This window comes from Crotalus tigris, unplaced genomic scaffold (genome assembly GCF_016545835.1).
Source record: "Crotalus tigris isolate CLP2741 ecotype Arizona unplaced genomic scaffold, ASM1654583v1 scf7180000018097.2503214, whole genome shotgun sequence".
NCBI lineage: Eukaryota > Metazoa > Chordata > Lepidosauria > Squamata > Viperidae > Crotalus > Crotalus tigris.
This window is the reverse complement of record NW_024096820.1, coordinates 686,888-711,913: the sequence shown is the minus strand read 5'-3', so window position 1 is coordinate 711,913 and position 25,026 is coordinate 686,888. Positions and strand designations below refer to the sequence as shown.

The 25,026-nt window shown below is 43.9% G+C and overlaps 1 protein-coding gene and 1 long non-coding RNA gene across 3 annotated transcripts; one reads left to right on the top strand and one right to left on the bottom strand.

The window, feature by feature from the left end:
• The first annotated feature begins 680 nt into the window (after positions 1 to 680).
• Positions 681 to 19,875, top strand: COG3 (component of oligomeric golgi complex 3). Of its 2 annotated transcripts, XM_039347639.1 has the most exons (23): positions 683 to 896; positions 2,176 to 2,322; positions 3,204 to 3,265; positions 3,905 to 4,070; positions 4,927 to 5,001; positions 6,599 to 6,691; positions 7,208 to 7,333; positions 7,812 to 7,892; positions 8,619 to 8,662; positions 10,175 to 10,301; positions 10,941 to 11,032; positions 11,214 to 11,353; positions 11,883 to 12,043; positions 12,845 to 12,953; positions 13,655 to 13,779; positions 14,475 to 14,564; positions 14,766 to 14,886; positions 16,336 to 16,424; positions 16,519 to 16,653; positions 16,896 to 16,971; positions 17,659 to 17,786; positions 17,995 to 18,093; positions 18,334 to 19,875. In XM_039347639.1, the coding sequence occupies exons 1-23, from the start codon at positions 759 to 761 to the stop codon at positions 18,361 to 18,363; spliced, it is 2,454 nt and encodes an 817-aa protein (XP_039203573.1). In that variant the 5' UTR covers positions 683 to 758; the 3' UTR covers positions 18,364 to 19,875. The 2 variants fall into 2 exon arrangements, with proteins under 2 accessions (XP_039203574.1, XP_039203573.1); XM_039347640.1 differs by lacking the exons at positions 16,336 to 16,424; positions 16,519 to 16,653; positions 16,896 to 16,971; ... (1 more) ...; positions 17,995 to 18,093; positions 18,334 to 19,875 and adding an exon at positions 15,298 to 15,745 and having other exon boundaries at positions 681 to 896.
• LOC120309924 lies at positions 19,171 to 24,931 on the bottom strand. Its single transcript, XR_005557224.1, has 2 exons — positions 24,467 to 24,931; positions 19,171 to 20,084 (listed from the first exon to the last, which is right to left on the bottom strand). It is a non-coding gene; the product is annotated as an uncharacterized LOC120309924 (long non-coding RNA).
• Between the last annotated feature and the right edge of the window lie 95 nt (positions 24,932 to 25,026).

Genomic DNA, 25,026 nt, shown 5'->3' with positions numbered 1-25,026 from the left:
AAATGTCATTGCTGTAATCGTGAACCCAATGTTCCCTCTGTTTTTACTAAATAAATAAATACCTAAATAAAGGCGATTTGCCTTGAGAGTCCCAAAGGTGATTTTATTTTAAAGACAGCTGGGATTTCTGATTTTTCTTTAAGAAAATGTTTCCTTTTCTTTCAGAAGCATCAGAAAGCCCAGCTGCCTTTAAAAAAAAAAAAAAAAGCACCTTTGGGACACCAGGACCTGTAGGCAACCTTGGCTCTTTTATGACTGGTGGACTTCAACTCCCAGAATTCCTGAGCCAGCATGGCTCAGCTTGGAAACCTCTCCCTTTTCTCTTAGCATAGCTGGTTCAGGAATTCTGGGAGTTGAAGTCCACGAGTCCTAAAAGAGCCAAGGTTGCCTACCTCTGAGTTGAATGGGAGCCTCCTCCGTAGGCATTGGCCTCGAGGCTCGCTCTTCTCGAAGACTTTGAGGCAACCCCTCCTCCAAACACCAGCTGGAGGGAAGAACAATGTCGGGGTCTCTGCGGGCATTTTGGGATGCGAGAAAAGAGCTCCCCGCGGAGGGAAGGCAAAGGACTGCAGAGCGGGCTTGGAATCGCCTCCCAGGCGTCACTCTAACGCTCGCAAGTCTAGGGTCCGCTCGCTATCCACTTCCGGATCCCCGCACCGGAAGTGGCGCCGCTCTCGGCGGATGTTTGCCCGTTTCGGCTTCCGTCGCCCGCGCGGCCCCTCCTTCCGCCTCGTCGGCGCTGCTGGCCGGGGGCGAGGATGGCGGCGGCGGCGGCGGCGGAGCGGCTGAGCTGGTGGGAGCGCTCCGAGCGGCCCTTGGCGCCTCTCAGCGAGCGGCAGCGGGACTCGGTGCTGGAGCTGCGCGGGGCCTCGCCGGGGTTGCCCCTGCCGCCGGAGGTAGGCTGGCCCCTCTCGCGGGAGCTCCCCCGTCCGGGTGGGGAGCGAGGGGGTGGGAAGGGCGGGCTTGTCGTGGCAAGTGGCCTGGGTAGGAGGAAAGGAGACCACGCGGAAGCCCCGCGGGAGGGGCGGCATTCAAGCCCGGGGCAGTGAAGCCTTCTGGGACGAGCGGGAAGGGTGCCTGGGAAGAAGTCGCGGAAGGGGCTCCTTCGGGGCGCCCCTTCTCCCTCCTCCGATACGGGGCTTGGAGCTTTTCTTGCAGACGTCTCTCCCCCCAGCGAAGCAGAAGCCTCGGGGAAAAGTCCTCCAAATGTCAGAAGTGCGTCTCGCCCTCTTTGGCCGTGCCAGGCGCGGGAGAGAAAGCAATTCTGCTCGGAGGAGTTAGCGATGAAAGGATACCAGGCTGCCCAAAAACAGGGGCCGGCCGGACACACCATCGGACGCACCGGACAGAGCAGAGGGCAACTCCCGAGAAGGAGGAAGGAGTGGGGAGAGCAGCCGGCCCAGAGGATCGCCCCCGAGTGGGATACGACTGAATGGATAAGATCGGCTAAATCAGGGGTTCTCAACCTTGTCAACTCCCAGAATTCCTCAGCCAGCAAAGCTGGCTGAGGAATTCTGGGAGTTGACGTCCACAAGTCTTAAAGTTGCCAAGGTTGAAAACCCCTGGGCTAAATGGACTAAATAATGGATAACATCATTGTCATCATCAACATCATTGGTCTAGAAGCGGGGAAGGGAGGGGAGGGGTTGGCTCTAGCAAAGCCTCCTAGCCTTGACGATGGGATCCAGTCTGGGTACCACCCGGCTTGAGAGACCACCCTGGGCTTCTCCTTCAACCCTCAGCTACCAAGAGTCTCTGTTATTGGCTACATAATATATTAACATTCTATTATTTTGAAAACTTAATGTACTGAAACTAGGGAAAGAAAAGTGAAAATTGTATCAATATTACAATTTAGGATGTCAAGATTACATGGGTAAATTTATGTGGCTTGGCTTTTTAGCAGGATTTGAATGTTAATTGTAGTTTAATATTCCAGTTTGGCCCTTGGACCGTGTGATTCTTACTGCTACTGGAGGATTGTGGTGTGTTTGTTACTGCTTGATTCTCCCTTGGTATTTAAATATGATTTGAATGTGTATATTATATGTATATTAGTAGTATGTAAAGACCTTGCTTCAATATTTTATCACTTACAAGCCGGATACAATTTACTTGTACAATATTGTCACCTGCCAGGAGACTTATTGAATGATTTTTTTTTTCTTTTAACAGCTACCCATAGAAGATTTAAATAGTCTGGTCCAGCCATCATTAACGGTGACGCTGACAGCCATGTTGCCAGAATCCACAGAGAACATCCTCTTGAAAGGATTCTCTTCTTTTGGTATGGAAAATGAAAGAATTGAAACGGCGCAGCAGGTAAAAAAAAAGACACAAAGAAACAGCAAACTCTCTCTGGTTCTGGACTAATACAAAAAAACTACAGATGACTACTTGTGCAGAGATTCAGTTTGCAAAAGGCAAAGATGATTTGGAGCATACAGGAAGAATGTGTGTCTTTGACCAGCCAGAGGCAGGGAAAAATGCACTTGATTTAAGGAGGTTCAGATGGCTGCAACAAGCAAGTTATCTTTTCCTTTTCAAATTCATGTCACTGCATAGCTCTAATCACTAATTTGGCCCTTAGCTTTCCAATTCCATTTGGGACTGAAATAACCAGTTCCTGGATAGCTGGCAATGTTGGCCTCTCCTTTCTTCAGTTGGATCATTTTAAGGAGTCTGAGGATGTTAGAGTCAATGCATCTAAAGCCTCTTTAATTTGTTACCAGAACTCCAGAGTGGGCTTTCAAGTTACATTGGGTTGACGTAGTACATTTCTGTCTTTTGAACTTGGGTGAAAATGGGAGGAAAAGTGAATGCTGGGATTTGGGAGGGAAGAACCCACAAGTTTATGCAAATAGAAATAATGACAGCGCTTGAGAGCCAGTTTGGTGCAGTGATTAAGGCATCCTGCTGGAAACCTAGTTCAGCCTTCGACACAAAGCTGGCTAATGACCTTGGGTCAGTCACTTTCTCTCAGCCCTAGGAAGGAGGCAGGGGCAAAGCACTTGTGGAAAACCTTGCCAAGGTGGAGGGGAAAAAAAATCAGTATGCAGCTCTCTTCAGATTTTAGTTAACATTGATAAAATATTATTTTCTTCAACAACATTTTTAGAACAGCAAACAATACACAGAACGAATTGTCTGCTTCTTCTGAGTTAAGGGTGATATTTAAGAGCTTTATCCTTTCACTCGTCTAGTTCTTCTCGTGGTTTGATCAACTTCGTGCACAGATGGATCAAGATGAAGAGACCAAATATCGGTCTGTATATATATATATATATATTTATTCTCTTGATTGTAATTTGAATAACAGTGTATAGTAGCCATCAATAATAACTAAAGCAGCCGATACGAACTTTAATTTCTATATCTTGTACACCATCATTCCCCAGCCTTTCCAGATTGGCAGTGCAGCATGATGAGGGAGGGGGGGGAAGAGGGGATGGTTTTGTGTGAGGGGCAGTGTATGTACCTGCCGCTTATGCGAGTTGGGCTGTGTGCACACACATGTGTTGGCCTGCCACTCACACGGCCCAGTTGCAAATCTGCCGTGGGCCACAGCCCACCAGTTGAGGACCCCTGTTGTAGATTGAACATTGTTTTCTTCCTCCCTTTGTTTCACTTATTCAACAAGTTATTTGGAATCTTAGACTCATTTTATATATTCTGTTATTTCTCCAGTTTACCCAGAGCTACTTTTTTCAATTTCTTTTTTACCGTCTCCTTTCCCAACGGAGTGCCTCAAATGAACCACAGTACACATAGAATTAGCGTACGTAATTCTGCATGCAGTAGCTATTCAATAGGCAGTCCAAAATTTCTGCATTGTTTCATCAATTCCCCCATTGCTGCAAACACTTAAAGGCACTCTGTGGTTTGTGTGCTTCTGTTTCTCCAGGCTGACCAGGGCAGCTTATTCTGGATTTGAAGAGCAGTGTGATGCCATACTGAATGATGTGAATTGTGCTCTTCAGCACCTTAAGTCACTGCAGGAACAATACCTCTTTGTCTCAACCAAAACAGGAACCTTGCATGAAGCCTGCGAGCAGCTGTTAAAAGAGCAGGTAACTCCAGAGCTGAGTGGCAGAAGATCAGCTTTTGAGTTCCCAAGGCCATTAATGCAGGAATTGATGTTCTGGAGTCTAGCATCACATGCCTTAGCTCTCGTATAATTTGGCTATATTTTTTCCCTCTGATGTGTTGTTACCACAAATATAACTGTTGAAGAGATGGAGGTCTGCAACCATGAGCCAATGGCTTATAACAGTGTTTCCCAAACTTGACAATTTTAAGGCATGAGGACTTCAACTCCCAGAATTCCACAGCCAGCGTTGCTGGCTGTGGAATTCTGGGAGTTGAAGTCCTCATGCCTTAAAATTGTCAAGTTTGGGAAACACTGGCTTATAAGAAAGAAGAACTATTGTTGTAGTTATTATATTTTTATCCTGCCTTTTATCTATAATTTAGATATAGGTAAGGTGGCATGTATACCTAATATTCCTGCTTCCTATTTTCCACACAATAATAACCCTGTGAGGCAGATTGGGCGGTGTGAGGGGGACTGGCCCAAAGACCCCCAGCCGGCTTTCGTATTGAAGGGAAGCCTGGAACTCAGCATCTCCTGTTTCTAGACCAGCACACTGGAATGAAGACACCAGAATGATGTCATTGTAGTACATCTTGCTCCTTAATTATGAATTAAAAAATAATCGATTCATTTAGTTCATTACAATAGCATTATTGCCCTCTGTATATCACTGCCATATCAAGTTTATATCCAAGTGAAATGTTAGGAAATATACTAAAATGTCAGTATAAATAACCTATAAATATGTTATGATTTTTAAGAAGCAACTAAGGACTCCCTGTTGTACGTTATAACATGCTTTTAATTACCTGATAGTATTTCTTTCTAAATAGTCAGAGCTCGTGGACCTGGCAGAAAACATCCACCAGAAACTGTCCTATTTCATCGAACTGGAAAATATTAACACAGTAGGTATATTGCTGCTCAGCTTCTTACCATCCAGAACAGCCCAGTCTCTGCATTAGAAGCTCTTTCTAAAAGCACATAATGAATGTTGACGACTAGCTGTTCTTATTTAATAATTGCCATTTTAAGATTGAAACCTAGTAAACTCAGAAATATACATAGAATTCATTAAAATTTTATTTCAAGTAATCTTTTGATAGGATATCTTGTGCTATTTTGAAGGCTTTCATCCTTAAAGGCAGCAAAGGAGGAAAACTCTTTAAGGTGTATTAAAATGGTAGATTAAACACAAGACAATAGAGGAAGGTGGAGCACATACACAAGTTACTGAAGGGCCCCTCACTCAGCCACCATTCAAAGCCCTGGTGCTGAAAGGGTCCCCAGAGTGGTGTCACATGATTGCAATGGGGTCACTTGGTGCACAACTTAGAATTGCAGTGTCCTGCAGTGAGGTGACGGTCCTTTATGACCTTCATTGCCAGCTTCTGACAGATCAGTGGGGGAACTAGTAGGAGATGGAGAAGGGCAATTAATTCACCTGGGAGGCCACAACCAGGCAGGATCCACCTAACGATGGCAGCCATGCGATGCTGCACTTTGCAGCAGTGTTGCTTAGCAACGGAAATTTCATCCAGGGACCCAGATCGCTCCACTTCTGTTCTGTCCCAGCCTACGTCCGTCCTTCTTAACGTCACAAGAACAAACCCCTCCTAAACAGTAGGCTGGGAAAACCAACCTCTTTTTATTTTCAAAACAGTCCTGAGAAGTTATTCTCCAAAACAAAAACACAGAATACTTTCCTAACAGATAATTGGTTACAAAAGTAAACAGAGCAGAAGTTTAAACAAGAAATTCACTGATAAAACAAAACAGACCACGATCCTTGGTTCTTTACAAACGGTTGCCTTCAGCAACCAGCACCGCCCACACCTTCCCTTTTTATAAAGCAGTCCCAAGGCGTGGCTTCTCAATGCCTTCTCCTCTCCCCTGGAGTTGTCGTATTGACTGCTGCTGATCTGCTCTAGCTAATTGCCAGCGTCTACGAGCATCAATCATGTCCATCAGGTGTGAATCCTCCAAGTCCGACTCACTCTCCCCACACATCTGAGCTTCATCCAGAACACAACTGGAGGGCCCAGGCTCTTCATCAAACCACGAGTCTTGTAATTCATCAGAGCCTCCCTCTGACCCTGATGGCCCTCCGAATGCCTCCTCCATCTCCTCCGCAGATTCCCCGGACTCAGCTGTTGGGAACATAGGCTGGCACGGAATCACGACAACTTCCTCCTCCTGTCCTAGTCAGAGGACCTTTGATTCTTCTCCCCCTATAGAGAACCGGCTAGCGTCCTTTCCAAGCCCATTGAATGGCTGTGGGTTGAGCTCCCTAACTCTTCTCTGTTAATGGAACTGGGATTAAAAAGACGGTCATTCCAAAGAGAATCCTCAAAGTATAAAAATGGGTACAAAATAATGAGATAATGTTGTTAAAAAGATACTGTTTTTGGAAAGCACATTGTGTCGTAATCGTACTGAATGGAGGATTCTTTGGTTGTGCATCTTTATTTATTGTGTACTTTGGTTTCTTTTTGCCCCTGTCAGAAACTGAATTCACCTACCCTGTCTGTCAGCAGCGAGAGTTTCATCCCGATGCTGAACAAGCTGGATGACTGCATAGCCTACGTTTCCTCCCATGTGGGTATTATTCGTATCCTACACAGGGCTTTAAAGGGCAGAACTGTGTAGGTCTGGGGCCTTGAGGATGCTCTCTCCGTCCTTCTAATTTTATTTTTGCACGGACTTTATGTGGGGAGTCATCTGGAGAGCGAGATGAGTGGTGTATAAATTTGATTAATAAATAAAGTTATTAATTTCTGTCTGTAGACCTGAGCAATATCATAAATATTTGCCTTACAGCCCAAAGATTATGTTCCTTTTTTTTTTCAGTAGTTAGGTCAGGGATGTCCAACCTTGGCAACTTTTAAGGCTTGTGGACTTCAACTCCTAGAGGTCCACAAGTCTTAAAGTTGGCGTGGATGGATACCGTAACAAAAATGGCATTTTTGCTTGCTTTTAATTTGGTGCAGAGGGAACTTTGCTTATCTAAAATGCTTCTGCACGTTCAATTTGAAGCAGGAAATCCATCATTCCCTTATTAATTATTTAACTTTTTTATTTGTTCTTGTTTAACACACTTTCCTTCTTTTGCAGCCAAATTTTAGGGACTACGCTGTGTATTTGGCAAAGTGTAACCAGTGTCTTTCTAAAGCGGTGCATCTTATGAAAACATATACTGTGAATACCCTACAGAACCTCACAAATCAGTTAATTAAAAGGGTATGTTATTAATATATATTAAATAGTGTTACATGGGCGCTAAATGAAAATCATCTGCAAAAATGTCCTCAGCAGTGTTTTATTGGGCAACTTCGTTTTGACCAAGGGCTGCATTTTCTGTCGGATGAAATAAATACCCACCTTTGGTGTTCTCTGTTCACCCAGCCCCCCTTTCCATTTTGTTAGGACTTACGTTCAGGGACAAAGAGATAGAAAATTGTATTCAGAAACACCCCCCCCCCCAAAAGGACAAACACTTTTTCACAGCTCAGTCCACAGCTCAGTCCACACTGGCTCCTTCCGAGGTCGGTAAAATGAGGACCCAGATAGTTTTTTTTGGGGGGGGGGAGAAACAGGTTGACTCTGTAAACCAGTTAGAAAAGGGCTGGGAACCTGGCCTGGCCCTGAATACATAGTGCATATTTTTCCCCCTGTTGTGCAGTAATGCAGCAAGGAGATAACTGTCTGTTTCTTTTAGGATCCTTTGGTTGCTCCAAATTCAGACAACGCCTTTACTTTATTTTATGTGAAGTTCAGAGCTGCTGCACCCAAAGTCAGGGTAAGTCAAGCAGTGGAGGGTGATTGTCAGAAGGAACATAACATTATTGTGAAAAGGTATTTACTTTATACTCCAACAAAACTTACTCGTTTTGTTTATGTATGCCCATTGGCCTACGAGAATACTTTAAAAATTGACAATTGCGCTTAGTGCTGAGATCCACACTGGGGCCAAAGCTGGAGGGTGGGTGCTGAAGATGCTTGCGTCACGTCCTGCGCCGTGCAGGCTTTGGTGTTCACCTAGAACACTGCCGTATAACTGGGATAAAAGCCAGCTCTGCCAGCTGGACCAGCAGATGGTTCATTTTGCAAGATCGTAGCTGACATCCAATTAATCCTTTTTTTATATAATTGAATCACACTTTTGTTATATTGGCTTCACTTCGCTATCTCTTAGTCTCTGGAATTAGCTGCTTTACCTGAACATGTTGGGAATTGGGGTTTTATATTCTTTCTCTGCTGGGTCATGAAATTATACCTGACTCTTCATGTTTTAAAAAACATTGGGCGATTTGAATTAGTAGGACTGAAAAGGAAAGGCATTTAGTCTAGCAGGACAGAAAGGTGAGGTTTTTTTCATAGGTATTTCTTCAGAAAAGAGTCTCTTTTGGAGTGTAGAAGGGATTCTGGGGAGTTAATGAATGGGATTAAAAGAAAAATTGAAACAGGAAAAAAAACTTTATTTGAGGAATCATTTACCTTTATTTTCTTTCCTCTGTTTCCCTAGACACTTTTTGAACAAATCGAGCAACGATCTGAGAAAATGCCAGAGTACGTAGAATCTTATTTATTGCATTTGATATTAAAATTAATGCAAAATACTATTCTGTGGATTGAGGCACAAGAAGGTGCCACCTGATCCTCATTCCACCCTTGAGCACAGCAGGCCTGATTGGGGAGACCCCCCCCCTGGCCCCAGTGGGACAGCCTCTGGCTTCCCTTGGACCGGGAGGGCCTCCTTCGGCCCCCTCAGCTCAGCTCGGGACTTTGCGAGCAGCTGGAGACAAATGAGGATCAGTAACTTTGTGGCCAGCATGCAGGAGACCTCCTGGAGAAGGAGTTTGGGGATCCGCCTGGCTTCTCTGCCCTCGGAATCCCCTGTGAAGACCCCGAGAGCTCCTTTGCTTTCAATTAGTTTCTGGTCTCTCTGTTATTTTCACTGCACTTCTTAAAATCTGTACGCATTTCTGTGGTTTCTTTTTTGAACTGCATGTAGTATTAGGGGTCCTTTAAGCCCAGGATAATTCCAGCCCACCGTCCTTCCGTCCTGGAAGCCACAGAAAGAGAGCGACACGCCTAAGACGTTCTCAAGAGATGCTGAATTCTGCCTAGGCAGCACTGTGCCACTTCCTTTAAAAAAAAAAAAAAAAAAATACCCTTCATTAAACAGTTTTACAGTGGTAGAAGCCAGTGCAAACTGAAATTGGAAGAAAAAAGAATAGAAAAGAAGAAATATGAAGTGCAAAAAGGAAAAAAAAGAAAATGGAGAGAAAGGAAGAGAAATGGAAAAAAAGGATGGAGAACTAACTCCCCATCTGCCTTGCAACAAGGAGAGGCAGATTGATGGCTCCTCCATCCCCTGGGGCAGGGGTCTTCCAACGTGGCCCTTTTATGACGTGTGGACTTCAACTCCCAGAATTCCACACGTGCCTGGCTGAGGAATTCTGGGAGTTGAAGTCCACAAGTCATAAAAGGGCCAACTTTGAAGACCCTGCCCTAGGGGATTACATAACATAGCTGCCTTCATCTCCCCCCCCCCACCATTTACCAATCCAAAAATTGTTGTCATTTCTGTCCAAATGTTGGCAAAAATTCAATAAAGGTTTCCAGAATGTTCTAAAATATTCCATGTTTTAGCCACAATCAAAGAAGCCAACTTTATATTCCTTTCTTTTGCTTCTAGCAACCAACTGGAAGCAAGCAATGATAGTTTTTTAAGCTGAAGATTTGTGTAGTTTTCTGTGTTCGGATTATTTTTAGGTGACTGGGCGAGGCAGCCTCTCGTAAGCGGGTGAGGCCATAAATTGTTGAGTATTTCCAGGGTTGTCACTGAAAGGCATTTAAAATTATACCTAATGTTGAAAATGGCACAATCGCTGCACTGTTGTTTCACAGTGGTTGTCTGCGTAATTTCAGTCATGCAGATGACTGCAGCCCCCCCAAAAATCCATTCACTTTTTATTGCCCATTCTCAACAGAGAAAAAAACAGAGAACAGGGATATAAAAAGGGATGTGTTTACTATCTCTAAAATGTAATTTCTGTCCCCCACCCCTTTGTCTAGATATCGACAACTGTTAAGTGAAATCCACCTCTGTTACCTGCATCAGAGGGAACAGCTGTTGGGGCCCAGCATTACCAGCACTGTCACAGAATTAACAAATCGAAACAACAGAGATCATTGTGCTCTGGTAAAATCGTGGTTTTTGTTGTTTTATCTTTCTCTGTTTTCATTTTTTTTAATGAAATGGTGGCTCCTTTTGAATAGGAAAATACTTTGCTCACATAAAAGTGTTTTTTTTAGCTTTCAGTGAAATGTATTTTTCTCTCTCAGTTTTATCATGCACAAGCCTGATTTTTTTTTTTTTTAACAATTCCAGAAGAGATCAAAATTGCCTGGGGAACTTTGATTTTATTCGGCCAATATTCTTACAGGCTGAATAAAATTCATTGTGATTTGAGAGATCCTAGAGAGAGATAGAATTAATTAACTAAGGTTGGCTAAAACCTGAGTAGCGTGTGTTGAGTAATTCTGCTTCCTAATTTGACTTTGCAATAGTCCTTTATATCTTGACTGAAACTGCAAGCAACGTTTCTTTTAATAGCATCGGGTGACAATCCAGTCCATAAATTTAGGGCTTGGAAAACAGAAACGGAGAAGCCGGGGCACAGCCAACCAAGTGACTCTGGTCTGATAGCTCAGGGACCTGCAGTAAAGTATTCCTAACTGCCAAGTCATCATCCTTGGTAGATTTCAGCAGTAGAGGAACGAGTTCAGAAATCATAGCAATATGTCTGTGCATCTGGTTTTGTTTTTTTATTGATCTCAGGTACGAAGCGGCTGTGCCTTTATGGCTCACGTGTGCCAGGACGAGCATCAGCTGTTTGACGAGTTCTTCACAAAGCCAACACCCAAACTGGAGTAGGTGGTCCGTGCAATATTATCATTTATCGTACGAAATCCCAGTAGCAGTGTGGAGAGAAATTACCCACTTATCCATCCGCTTTTGGCTGGATGCCTTAGGTTTCATTTTTTGTTGGAAAGAGCCAGCCATTTATTAACACTTCTGATCTTTTGATGTGTTTTTTCTCCTCTTTTTTAGTCAGCTCTTGGAAAAGCTGTGCTTGTCGTTATATGACGTTCTCAGGCCGCTGATCATCCACGTAATTCATTTGGAAACTTTGTCTGAACTCTGCGGGATCCTTAAAAACGAAATGCTCGAAGATCACGTGCAAAACCACAGTAAGTGGAACAAATAAGAATGAAACAATCAAGGGAAGAGGGAGCATTTTAAACATCACTGGAGGGTATCTGCAGGTAATCCTCCACTTGGCAATCAATTGCTTAGTAACCTTTTCAGAATTACAACGGAACACACACACACAAGCTCCTTACAACCCAGTTTCAAAGTTTTATGGCTGCTGCAGTTATTCACCCTGATACAACTGACCGCAAGGATGTTGTAGTTCACACACGCACCGCCAATCTTAACATTAGTAATTAATAATATGTAAACGTTATCAAATAAAATTGTTCTGGTTTTATTCTTGGAAGCCTGTCCGTCCTCTGCGCAGTCAGTACTTTGTTCCCTGTTGGGAAATGAAATACAGTGGCAAGTAAAAAAAGGTTTACAACGAAGAGATCGATCCTAAATTCAGTTCAGGGTCTTTATGGCAATACTGTTTGCATCTGGACAGAATTAGTGGATAGAATTTTTTTTTATCATAACTAGGAGAAAGTTGAAGGGTGACTTTAATTTTTTTTTTCACAGTGAAACAGCTGGGCGCTTTCGCTGCTGGAGTGAAGCAGATGCTGGAAGATGTTCAAGAGCGGCTGGTTTACAGGACCCACATCTACATTCAGACGGACATTCTGGGCTACAAGCCTGCCCCCGGGGACCTGGCCTATCCTGCCAAGTTGGAAATGATGGAGGTAAGGGTTTGGCAGAGGAAAACGGAGCGTTGTCTTGACAGGAGGGGGCATTAAGGATGACGAGCACGGCGGACACCAGCTCACTGCCTGACAATGTTTGTACTTTCAAAATAAAAATTATTGTTATTTTGAGGAGTCAAATGTTGCCATGCACTCCCTGAGTTTGAGGCATCGAACTGTGTTGAGAGGTTCATGACCAAATAATAGAGAGGGCACAAAACTGTCTCCATTTTGCCCCTTCCCTTGCACGTCCCTGTGGACAATTAACCTGTGGAACAGCTTGCCACCAGAAATTGTGGGCACTCCATCACTGGAGGCTTTTAAGAAGAGACTGGGCAGTCACTTGTCTGAGATAGTATAGGTTCTCCTGCTCGAGCAAGGGGCTGGACTAGAAGACCTCCAATGTCCCTGCCAGCTCTATTCTATTCTAAACTAAATCTGTATAAACATATAGTCCTCAACTTATAACTACAATTGAGCCTATAATTTCTGTCCTAAGTCATTAAGCAAAATGTCCACTCGGGGTTGAGGGCTTTCTTGTACAACAACACCGACTGATGTCGAATGAAAATGTTATCCTCTAAGTAAGATTCAGTATTATAATATCAGTCAATTGTCTGCGACACAAGACACTATTTTTGCGGGAAGATTTTTAGCTCCAGGGAACCATTCTGTATTGAGCGAGATCAACTCTGAGGACAGAGAGAGAGAGAGAGAGAGAGAGAGAGAATTATAACAAATAATAAAATAAGCAAAACATTTTTTATGGGCTTCTTCACAAAATGGGTTTTTTCCTGGCAGCAAATTGCCCAGAGCTTAAAAGAGGAGGAGGAGAAGAAGCTGCCCGCTGAGGCTTCTTTGCCAGCTCCAAAGCAGGAAGATCCAGGCAGCTGCAGCGAGGTAAAACTTGGTATGTATGTGCAGTTGTGCAAAGTTGTGTCCTTGAAAAAGCTTGCTGGTAATAATTGTATTTGGACCCTTGATTCTCGGTATCTAGAAATCTCATGAGGAAAACAGACACAAACCACTTCATTGGCTTGTGTGGATCAGTCTTAAGTCTCTCTTTGAAAGGTTATACCCGTCGTTACTAGTAGGTTGTCGTTTTCTGAACGTTGTTTGGTTTAAAGGATGAAGATTGAGCCTTGCCCTGCCTTTCGAGAGCCCCTGGGGCTTCAGTCCAACAACACTGAAAAGCTTCCTTCCGCTCTTAAGTACAGCGGATGGTGTAACACGGTGCCGTATGGAGATGATCCCTTACTATATAAACCAAAAACTGACAGTTTCTCAAACTTGGCAACCTGAGGATGTGTGTGGACTTCAACTCCCAGAGTTCCCCAGCCATCTACGCTAGCTGAGGAATTCTGGGAGTTGAAATCCACATTATCTTCAAGTTGCCAAGCTTGAGAAACACTGATTTAAACCATCTCGCAGAAAGGAATGGTGTATATTACACAGGGAACGTGTGACTGTAAAAGCTTTTGAAGAATTTTGAGACCTCCTTTGTGGCAGTTTTGAATGCTTTTCATAGGCCCAGCAGGCATTTGGTTACCTTACCGGTAACCCTGCGCAATAACTGGGCATCTTTAAATATGCGATCTTCTGTATTCACAGACACGTCGGAACCTTGTAGTCCGAGAGCCCACAACACCGTCTCCCCCGCCGACCTCCACGGGATGTGGTATCCCACCGTGAGGAGGACCCTGGTCTGTCTCTCCAAGCTTTATAGGTGCATTGATGTAAGCAGTTCACGTTAAAACTTTTTTTTTTTTTTTAATTTCAAGAATTTTAGAGAATGCACACGTAAGACCAAAGTTGGCACACTGAAATATTGTCTTCCGTTCATACAAAAACAAAAAAACAGGCTTTGTTTCACATCACACTGCGTAAGAGTTTTGATGGTTAACCTTCTCTAAAGTTAGAATTGAGACAGAAAGTCAAATCCTGAGTTATATTTGATAGGCTTTTAATAGCTCTGGCATTCAAAGTTTATGGCAGCGGTTTCACAGAACTATTTAGCGCTAAAGTTTATCCTTTGGTAATGTATATTTCAGTTTTAAATGCATAATAGTAGCCTAATGATCCTTTTGCAGCTGCAGAATTACAAATCACTTCACTTCTGAAATATGAATTCCCTCCCCCATTGTATGTTTTGCACCTCTTGGCTTTACCTCACGCTTATTTTAATTTTCCCCAATCTGTTAAAAATTAGAATGGCGTGGACAAATGTAAATTTTTAAAATCAAACGTGGGAAAACGCAGATCTTTATTAACTTGCCCTGCTGTTTCAGGTTTATTGCCTGGTAAGTTTAAGGTAAATAAATCACAGTTAGCCATGCAAAATGGGGGTGCCGGCTGTATAATCTGTGCTGGGTGAAATTAAAATGGTACCTTCGACCTGTTACGAAACGCTGCCTCTTTTTCCCTCCTCCAGGGAACGGTCTTCCAAGGACTATCCCAAGAGGCGCTCTCGGCCTGCACACAGTCCTTGTTGGCGGCTGCAGAGTCTATTGCTAAAAGCAAGGTCAGAAGCAAGCGGGGAGGCATTGGCGGCTGGATTCAAGTGGGGGGAACGGGGGGGGGGTTGCCCTGATGAAACGGAGGCCGTCCAGTTTGCCTTCAGTCGGTCTGTGTGGCCTCAAAACTGCTTCTGGCTTATTTTGATCAGTTACAGGCCGGTGCTCTTGTGTCCACCCGCCGTGACCTATGTTGTTCTTGTATTTAGACCCAAATCGACGGGCAGCTTTTTCTAATAAAGCACCTTTTGATTCTTCGTGAGCAAATTGCTCCCTTCCACACTGAATTCACAATTAAGGAAATTTCGCTGGATCTGAAGAAAACCAGAGGTATTGACTTGCACGGAAGGGCTGTGATTTAAGGGGTCCCATGCGCAGCAGGGATGGGAAACCCTTCAGCCAAAGTTCCTCCCCCCCAACTGATTCCAGTCCTCCAGGCAGGAAACAGGGCTAGATCAGCTAAGTGCACTTGAGTGTCAGGCTGCATGAACGGAATCTTGCAAGCCTTCCGTTGTGCATAGAGGGCGTTTTTGGTCAGAAATTGGAATGGGGAGATAATGGGTTGTAGCCTGTATGGTTTGAGTACATCTCAATAAAAACTTCATCATAGGCTGAATGTCCTATGGAGATTCTCAGCCATCCAGCGCAGGGGGGTCCAAAAGATGCTTTTCTGCAGTTCCAAGAAGGCTCCACAAACCCCTGCAGAAAGCACAGCTCCACAACACACACTCCTTTCCGCAGTTCCAAGGAGGCCCCACACCCATCCACACCCCTCAGGTGACCTTGAGGATGCAGATAAACCTTCAGGTGGCCTCAACGACTCTCTAAAAGAAGGCAAAGGACCAGCGGTCTGTATAAATCCTGCCCTTCCCCACCCTCCAGTCACGGCTGAGGAAGCGTCTTGGGTGAGAAGTGAAACATCTTCAAAGAAAACACAAGAAAGTCCAGTTGCCTCCTGAAAAAGCACCTTTGGGACAACCCTGACCTGGAGGACGGAGAACCTCCATGGACTTTTAGCCATGCACTTTGGGATGAACCCCCTTCGAACGGTTTGGGAGTGTGAACGGATTTCCAGGAAAAAAATGCAGACTACTGGAACCATTTGCACTACTCAGGTGACCCTGAGGACACAGATAAACCTCCAGGTGGCCTCAATGACCTTCTAAAAGAAAGCAAAGGACCAACTGTCTGCAAGGAGTATAAATCCTTCCATTCTCCACCATCCAGTCAGAGCTGAGGAAGCTTCTGGGATGAGAAGTGAAACATCTTCAAAGAAAAACAAAAGAGCCCAGTTGCCTCCTGGAAAAAAAAAAAAACCTTTGGTTTTTCTTCCTACACAAAATTTAAGAAAACTCAATATTCTGTCTCTGGCTTTTCTTCCCTGTCAGAATTTTATCCAGTGTTATTCACTATAAAAGCAGAGTTACTGATAAAATTAAAGGGGTGGTAGGTGGGGTGGTGGATACGTGTACAAAAGAGAGAGGGAGGAACAGTACATCAATTTCAAAGGGAAAAAATGAACTTATTTCAAGGGGCTCTAGTACGTATTACTTAAGATACAAACGTCAAAGGAATTACAGGGAAACCCTCCTGAAAAAGCATCTTTGGGATTATCAGTAGGCTGGATATTACTAAGAAAACATCACAATTACATACTGCATACGTATGATTTCTATGTGATCCTCAAAATTTGCATGAGAATTCTTACAAGTTCCATTCGATTTGAATGCATAAGACAAATATTCATAAATATTCCTTAAAGCAGTTCTCTTTTCACAGATGCTGCCTTTAAAATTCTGAACCCCATGACTGTCCCACAGTTCTTCAGACTAAGTAGCCACAATGCAATTATACAGTTCTTACTGGAGGTAAAGAACACCTGTTGAAAGGTTGACGGGCGTGAGAAAATAATTTTGGGGGTGTGGCAATTTCTGAAGACCCCCCCCCGCCTTCCTCTCCTAGGGCACGCCAGAAATAAGGGAGCACTACATCGACTCCAAGAAGGACGTGGATCGGCACCTCAAGCTGGCCTGCGAGCAGTTCATCCAGCAGCAGACGAAGCAGCTGGTGGAGCCCCTGCAGGAATTCCTGTCCAAGGTATTAAAATACTAGAAATCCACTATTATCATCTTGATTCACCCTGTTTAGGCTTGAGATTTCGTTTTATATTTTGCTTTCTAAGAAAGAAAAAGACGACCTGTGAACGGGCAGATTTGCTGCTGGATGCCAATTAAAAGTGCTCTGGGACATAAGAAACCTTTTGAGCCCGCTGAAATGCTGTCTGTGAAGCATTATACACCTATTTAACACACACTGTGTATTTTCTCTCATTCCTTTAGGTTTCGGCCTTGACCGCGGTGGTCTCTGCCAGGGGCCCTAAATACAACCTTTCGCAGCAGCCTTGGGCGCAACCAGGTAGGTTTTTTCCAACAGTGAAAAACTCTTGTGATCTCTTTATGAGCCTTGCTTATTTTGAAGGCTTTTTAAGTACAATCACTGTTGCAAGTTTTATTCAGTAGCTACAACTCACAGGTTTTGATTGCTCTTCAATCAGCTGCAATCTGTTTTCGATTTAATTAGGCAAAATTTAACATTAATGGAAGAAATCAGTGTTGTATTTTAAAGTGGAAACCCTCTTAAGTCTGCTTGGTCCTTCTTAGCTGCCATCCCGCAGGAGGGATGGTGGCACATGACTTACAACCGATCGCTTAGTGACCTGCTGAAGTTACAACAGGTGGAAACTGTTACAAAGCAGTGGGTTTGTTTAACAACTGCCCTGTCCGCTTAACCCTACTAACCCTGCAGAAAACCTCCTAAAATCAGGTCCAGGCACAGGGTGACTTGCTTCAAAGCTATCACAACTTGTGACTGAAATTGTGGGGCTCAACTATAGCTATAAATCAAGGATTCCTAGTAATCACATTCTTAAATGTATTATTTGTTCCCATGCTTTGTTGTTGATTTTAGAGTGATTTACCTACGTATATAAAAATGTAGTCAGTGAAAAGAAAAGCATCCTAAAACACAAAGAGAGATATTGCCCAGAACTGTTTCGGAAGAAATTCTGTAGCATGAGAGTCTTTGTGTGTATTTTATTTACAGTGAAGATCAGTGACTTGGTGTCATCAACATACAGGAGGATAAAAACAAAACTGCCGCCAACCTTACAGAGTATGTCACTTTATTTGTCCAATAAGGACACCGAATTCATCTTGTTCAAGCCCGTGAGGGTAAGTCTTTGGTAGCATCCAACGTTATTTGTAAATATGTGCTTAACACCTTCTTCACTTTTAGAGTTAGCATACGTGAAATTCCTGTTTTGCATTATCATCATTATTGCAAGATTGAGTGGAAGCCCATCGCACCACCTTGGAGCCAGTGTCTGTACGCATGCTGTTTTTAGGATAATGAAGTCACAAGTATTTTTTTCTCTTTAAGAACAATATCCAGCAAGTGTTTCAAAAGCTGCATGCGGTCTTAAAAGAAGAATTTAGTAATGAAGATCTCCAGATCATAGCTTGTCCATCAATGGAACAGGTATCTCTAACAGCTTATTTTCTTGTCTTTTTTCTTTTAGTTTCTATTTTTAAAACTATTTGTCCTTTATTTTGGGAGTGAAATTTTAGGTATAAAGGTTTATGGGGAGAATGTAGAAAGGCTGGACAGAGGACATGGGTAGTTTTAATTCCGGAAGAAACTGCAAATGGACATCTGCTTTATAAATTTTCAAGGAAGTCATTTGTGCTTCTAAAAAAATAAATATGCTTTGTCTTTCAGGTAAATCTCCTTTTGTCAGTAACAAAATAATGATCTGGTAGCCCAACTGCACAGTGCTTCTTCAAACCATCCACGGTGGTTGGAGGCCACCAGCCTAGTTGTGCCTTTCAAAAGGCGTTGGCCTTTGTGCATCCAGCTTCTCTCATCGCTGGAAGGAGGGGAAGAGTTAATGTTGCTGTTCTGCAAATTCAGAATCATCCCTACAGATCCATAACAAGCCTCACCTACCAGGATGAAAATAGCCCTTGTCCTTGAGCTCCTCTGCTCTGTTTTAAATCCAGAGAAGGTCTGCTCTCCCAACTTCCTTGGCAGAATTTGGAACACTCCAATTTGGAGAATGGATGCCTTTTACTCAAAATCTGTACATCAGGACCACTTTGAAGGACACATCCAAGCTTTTCCACAAATCTCTTAGTAATATTGTCCAATAATTAGCACTATTACATTGCTTATACATGTCAACAAATCATCAGACTTTGTAGAGTGTAAGTGGTGATGGTGGATTTATGGAAGATGCCAAATAATCAGTTTATTGTATAGGTACAGCACTTAATGTAATCTACTTCAATACATCAGTGGTTTTTTCCCCCAAAACCTTTATACTGATGAATACTGACATTGTTCTGGTTTTATTCCTTGCAAATAGATTGCCTTGCCTTAAAATTATGTCTACATGTTATGCAGAAAATATGGTGTGGTGATAATAAATTTCCATTTAATAGGTTATGACTGAACTAAAGTATGTGGAAAACGTGATGTGGAAAGATTGGGAGAATGGAGTATGTAATTGAAGTGTAAAGCTGCAAGATCTGGTGCAAAAATAGAAACAAGTTCTTATTTTTTTTCATAATTACATTTTATTTGAATTAGAGCAGTGTGTTTGTTGCTGCGAAGTTACAAGACATGCCTTTTCTATAAATTGATTGTTGTGCATTTCTGCCGGGCATGGAGAGGTCTTGAAGTTTGCATCTTGCATCTAGTATATATTGTATTATAAAAAAGATAAAAATTTTATATTGTTCAGGGAACACAGGTAATTTTTAAATGATGTGTGTATAATCTTTCTGTTTAAAATATTGGTTTTTAGAAAACAGCTTAAATACTAAAAGTTTTGCAGAATCCAGACTGTTCTGTATTGCTCTGTTTAATATTAGCACTCTTACTGTTTTAAAAATTTTATGTTTCAATTCTGTAGGGAGATAAATTAATTTTAAAGAATTTTAAAATAACTGAAATTAATGTTTGTAAGCATTAGAATATCAATGACATCAGATTTCATTATAATCCAGTTATTGGTACCCTATAACACATATTTAAAATAATCTGCTGTGAATTTTGAGTAGAGAGGTTTTCAATCAAATAGAATGTGAATATTGTATCTTAAAAAAGTTGGAACTAGGTAATTTAAATGCTTTACTTTCTAAAACAGAGTATCTTCTATTACGAACATAGATATTATTTTATTACTCAGTGACCTTCCAAATCACAGAATAAATATAACCTGTACAGGTAATTAGGTAAATAAACTGTGTATATAATGTTCCTAATTTTTCCATGTGATCTTGTTCTCATTAAAATAGAAAGCTTTGCTTTCTTGGAGGGTTTCGTTTTTTTCAATATTCCTTAGGAAACCTACCTTGTTAAAGCCTTTTAGATCTTAATTGCTGATGCAGAAATATTCTTCACGGCATAGCTGCCCCAGTTAAAACTTCTCTTTAGGTCCTTTTGAGAAGCATGTGCTATAGGCTTAACTGTTGTAAAGAAAAAAAAAACCTTCAAATTCTACATTGAAAACAAATGACATGGTTATTTTATGTGCATGTAGCTAAAGTGATTAAAAAGACCCAGAAGAGATACAAAAGGAAGGCTGGCAGAACCTCTCAGAAGTTCTGTCTTTTAAAGAGATTTAGATGGTAAATGCAACTGGGCCCGTCAAGAAGAGGATAAATTCAAATAAATCTCTAGCCAGGATCTGGTTTTTTTGTTATTTATGTTTTCTTTATTTAATTTTTTATATTTATGTTTTATTTATTTATGTATGTTTGAGGCCTTGTTGACTCCTGGCAACTACCTGGACTCATCTTCACCTAACTGCAGTTTTCTTGGCAAGATTTTGGGAGCGGGTTGCCATTGCCTGCTTCCTAGGGCTGAGAGAAAGTGACTGGCTTAGAATCTCCCAGCTGGCTTTGCCATACCAGATGTTTTCCTGAGCCTTCCCTCAAAATGTCACCGATACCAGCCCTGGAGTCTGAGATGACGAGAAAAAACTATGGCTGCCAGAATCAATTCTTGAACTAACTAATACAGGTAATACTCATATACATCTACCCATACCCTCCCCCCAAGGAAGACAGGGCGTGAAGAGGGTGTGTAGCGTCACAGACAATCCTGCAGGCCTTGCTCGAGCAGCGCTTCTGTGCCACGTCCTGGACGGGAGGGAGGGAACGGCCAATGATCTTTTCTGCCGTCCTCACCACTCTCTGCACCGCCTTCCTGTCTGAAGCAGGGATGCTTCCAAACCAGACAGCAATGCCGTATGACGGGATGCTCTCCATCGTCCCTCTGTAGAAATTGGTCAGGACAGGGGAAGGAAGATCCGCTTTTTCCCATGCAACGCAGAACATGCAGGCGCTGCTGTGCCTGCTTCACCAGTGTCTCCCTATTGAGTAACCAAACTTGCTCAACTACAAAGCCAGAAACTTGATGCTCCTAACCACCTCCACAGCTGAATTAAAATTCAACTCGCATCGTAAATAAGTTTGAATAACACCCTGATCTAATAGGAGGCAGTTTGTTTACTTTTAATAAAGTTTACAATACTTCCTAAGCAAAATAAAGGTAAAATCAGATAGCAAGGGGAACAGACCAAGATGTTTTCCCCAAGTCTTGAGAATATTTGGGGTAGCAACGAAGCAGAAAGTTTGCATCTTCAAGCTTCCTTCTTGGGGAGGAAAAACTCCTCCCTAAAACCAGTTTGCAAACCATGTTGGGGCACCGCTTGGAATGGCTGGGATTAGAGGGCAGTTCATAAACCACCGGAAAGGAACCGTCAAAAGGTCAGTCTGGGAAAAGACGCAGTCCGGCCATTGTGTCTGGCCCTCTGAGTGGAATGTGTGTGGTTCAAAGCTCACCCTCTGCCAACAGCAGCCAATTGACTTAGCATTAAGGCTCTCGATTGCTGTGGAAACCCTCTGAAGAGCTCCTGAAACTGACCTGGAAACGCAAGGAGGAAGGCAAAGGAAAGCTGCAGAGCTCAGTCTAAAAAAAAATAAGGGGGGGGGAGTCTCTAGAGAGGAGGAAACTCACCTGGCCTTGCAAGGTAAACAATTAAGGAGCCCTCCGAACTGACCCGACTCTCGGAAAGCCACCTAGAGCTGCAGAAATATTTTAGCCCAAACCAGAGGCAGCAACTTTTCTTAAAACTGGTGTAGAAACTCAAAAGTAATTATACACGTGAAGGTTTCAGAAACCTCAGCAACTACCAAATGTGAGATACAGGCAGTCCTCGTTTAGCAAACCCAATTGGGACTGGCAACACAGTTGTTAAGTGAAGCAGTCACAAAGGCTCGGGTCTTTTAAGTCAAGTGAAACTGGATCCAACCAGAGGCAGATGAAATAACACCTTTATGAAGCTGGCGACACGAGTGCACAGTGAGGCCAGGTCTCTGGGACAGATCCGGCCCCTACATAGGAAGGAGGCTGGTTTGCAAGTCCACCCCGGGCCAGTGGGCCCTTTCAGAGTCGGTCCCCCAAGTTCTGCATCTTCACATAGAGCCAGAGAACGAGAATGCCTGGATTAGGCCATTCCGAGCCATTCCTGAGGAAACCCTCTCACCCTAGAGCTGAAATCTCCCAACACGATGAGTTTCGGACAACGCAACAGCCCCACTGAGACCTTAAGGACAGAAGGGCAACTGGGATTTCATATTTGTCATGGCGACCCAGTAGGGGGACTGAAATATAGTAAAGGAAGGACGCTGAAGGATACCGTTAGTCCCAAAGTCACAGAAGGAATAAAAGAGGAGGAGGAAGACAATAGGAAAAAGCTACAGGCAGTACTCTTGATGAAAAGCACCCGTTCATGTTCAGAAATCTAAATTGAATGACCTTGGGAAGTTTGCAAGCTGGGTCTTTCCGGGAAATTCCCAGTGGTCTTGGGGGTAAATACTGTCAGAGGATACAGGCAGACAACAGGAGGATCCATTGTCCTTGACTGGGTGCTTCTTGCTTAGCCCAGGCGTCTCCAAACAATCAAAAACAAAGCAGAAGAAGTTACATTTGGTGGCCGGGACAAGGGCCAGGTCACCAAAGATGCCTGCAGACAGCCAAGAACTGTAGATCTGGTGACAGGAAACGAAAACTCAGAACGAACGAGGGTAGGAAGCAAAGGATGCCAAGAACAACGCAGAGAGCCTTGACGCATTCAGAGTGAAGAGAGGAAGCATACCAACCGCTCAATAAAGAAGGCAAAATGCTAAGCGCTATCAAACCAGAGGCAGTGCTTCTGAATTCTTGTTTTGATTCCATCTTCCCCAACAAGATGCCATGCAAAAAGCAGGACGAAGGAGCCAGGATGAAGAATGAGGCCGACCGAAAGATGCTTGGGGAAGAGCTCTCCGAATTAAATGAACCGCCTGCTAGGATACCGAAGGATCCTGTGGCTGGTTTGGCTGACCTCATGCTTAGTCACTGAGAATCCTGCAGAACTGGCAAGTGCCAGATGACAGAAGGGTGTGTGTGTGGGGGGTGGAGAATCTGCAAAAAAAGAGAAAAAGGAAGATCCCTTAAACTACATACAAATCAGTATTAAAACCTATAATTTGGAAGATTCTGGAGCAGATCATGAAGAGGTCAATCTGGAGCAATACAGCTCCTGCCTGATGTTAGTCTGGATTTGTCAAGGACAAATCTTGCCACATCAACCTTTCATCATGTGGAGCGATCTCCTTAGTCGATCATGTAAATGCTGTTGACACCAGATACCTTAATATCAGCAAAGGATTTGGAAAAATGATCCTGTGTCATGCTCATGAAAGGGTGGACTGCTAGAGGGCAGAAAAATCCAACAGATGCAGCGCTCTCTTAGGTATTTATCCTGGTTTCTGGCTTTAAAAAAGGCAGGTCCCAGGTGCCACAAGGACCAACCCTGGGTGGTTGAAGGAGGCAGGAATGTGAGGGAGGGAAGGGGGCCCTTTCATAAGGGACCCTAAGGCCCAGGAGGAGGAGGAGGAGGCGGGAGAAAGAGACTCAGAATAACTCCACCTTAATTGCACCAGGTATAAGTTGGTCTGGCACAAGAAAAGCGAGCACTCCGCAAAGCCAGAGCTGCAAATGCTGAATTAACAGTGTCTACACTTCTTTGTTCAGTATGTGGCAGAACATTCCGTGCTAACATCGGTCTTATAAGCCACCTACGGACACATCGTTGACGGCCCACGACCCACAAGATGTCAAGGTCTTCATCGAAATCGATGGACGAACAACATAAGTTGGTCTGGAGACTGTTTTGGTAGACTTCCATAATTCTATCACATCACCCTCCTAGCCATCCAGATTCTTCCAGAAAACAAAGTGCTTCTGGTTTTCTGAATTTGCCAGCCTAGCTGGGCACCGAAATATCTGCAAGAAAAGAACCAAGCCCAGCCGGCAGCGAGGACGCCACTGGTTTTTTCTCCCGTTCAATTGTAAGTCCAATTCTCAAAGACCGGGGCAATATTTCCACTCCATTCCAGGCATCAACTAACCCGCATAAGCCTATATAACAGTGGTTCTCCACCTGTGGGTCGCGACCCCATTTGGGGTAGAACGACCATTTCACGGGGGTCGCCAAACAACGCAGTCCGCCATTTTTTCCCCCCTTTTCCTTAGCTGTGCTACTCCCTTTTATTCAATTGGCTTTTGAAAGCCAATAGAAGAGACTCTCTTGAATAGAGTCTAATTCTTTTGGCTTTCCAAAGCCAATAGGAATTGTCCAGGCTGTCTCTGCCCTGCTGAGCCCGCCAAAAGTCCCATTCTGCAAACGGTGCTGCACCAGCTGAGTAGTCCTCGACTTACAACCGGTTGTCCTCAACTTACGACCGGTTGGGGGTCGCAGCATTAAAAAGGTTGAGAACCACTGCTATATAACTTTCACCTTCAAGGCCATCTTACAGGGACTCCAGTCCTCGGCTTCGAACGCCATCAGTTGCAAACTCATCCTTCAGGCTGGCTCGTGTCGCTTCCTGCTAATTGCCTTTGCAGGGGGGAAAAGTGGGAATATGGGCAAACCCCCAGGGCGGCTTATTTAGGAATTCAACGCACACGGCAGCTGCAAGCAGCGGAGGTGCCAGGGGCTCTTCCCAGGAAGGGGACCAACTCCCAAGCGGAGCCAGGGCACGAGGAGCCGCCCGGCCTTTCCAGGACTCCGAGCCTCATAAATAATAACGCGCCTCCTTTGGCAGAGAGCAGCTGGGGATAACGTCCGGGGGGAAAGGGGGAGGGGGGGGTGGCAGAGATCCGAATCAAGGCGGAATCGCTGCACCCGGAGAGGCCGCGCGGATCACGGTTCGGGGCGCCGGTCTCGGTTTCGGAGGCGCAGCTGCCGGTTCGGGGGAAAGCGAACCCCTCCCGCTCCCCGGAGAGAAGAGCCCCCCCCCGCTGCCCGTTTCCCCCAGGCTTCGTGACGTCGGCGTCCCCGGCCTCATTTGCATAGAC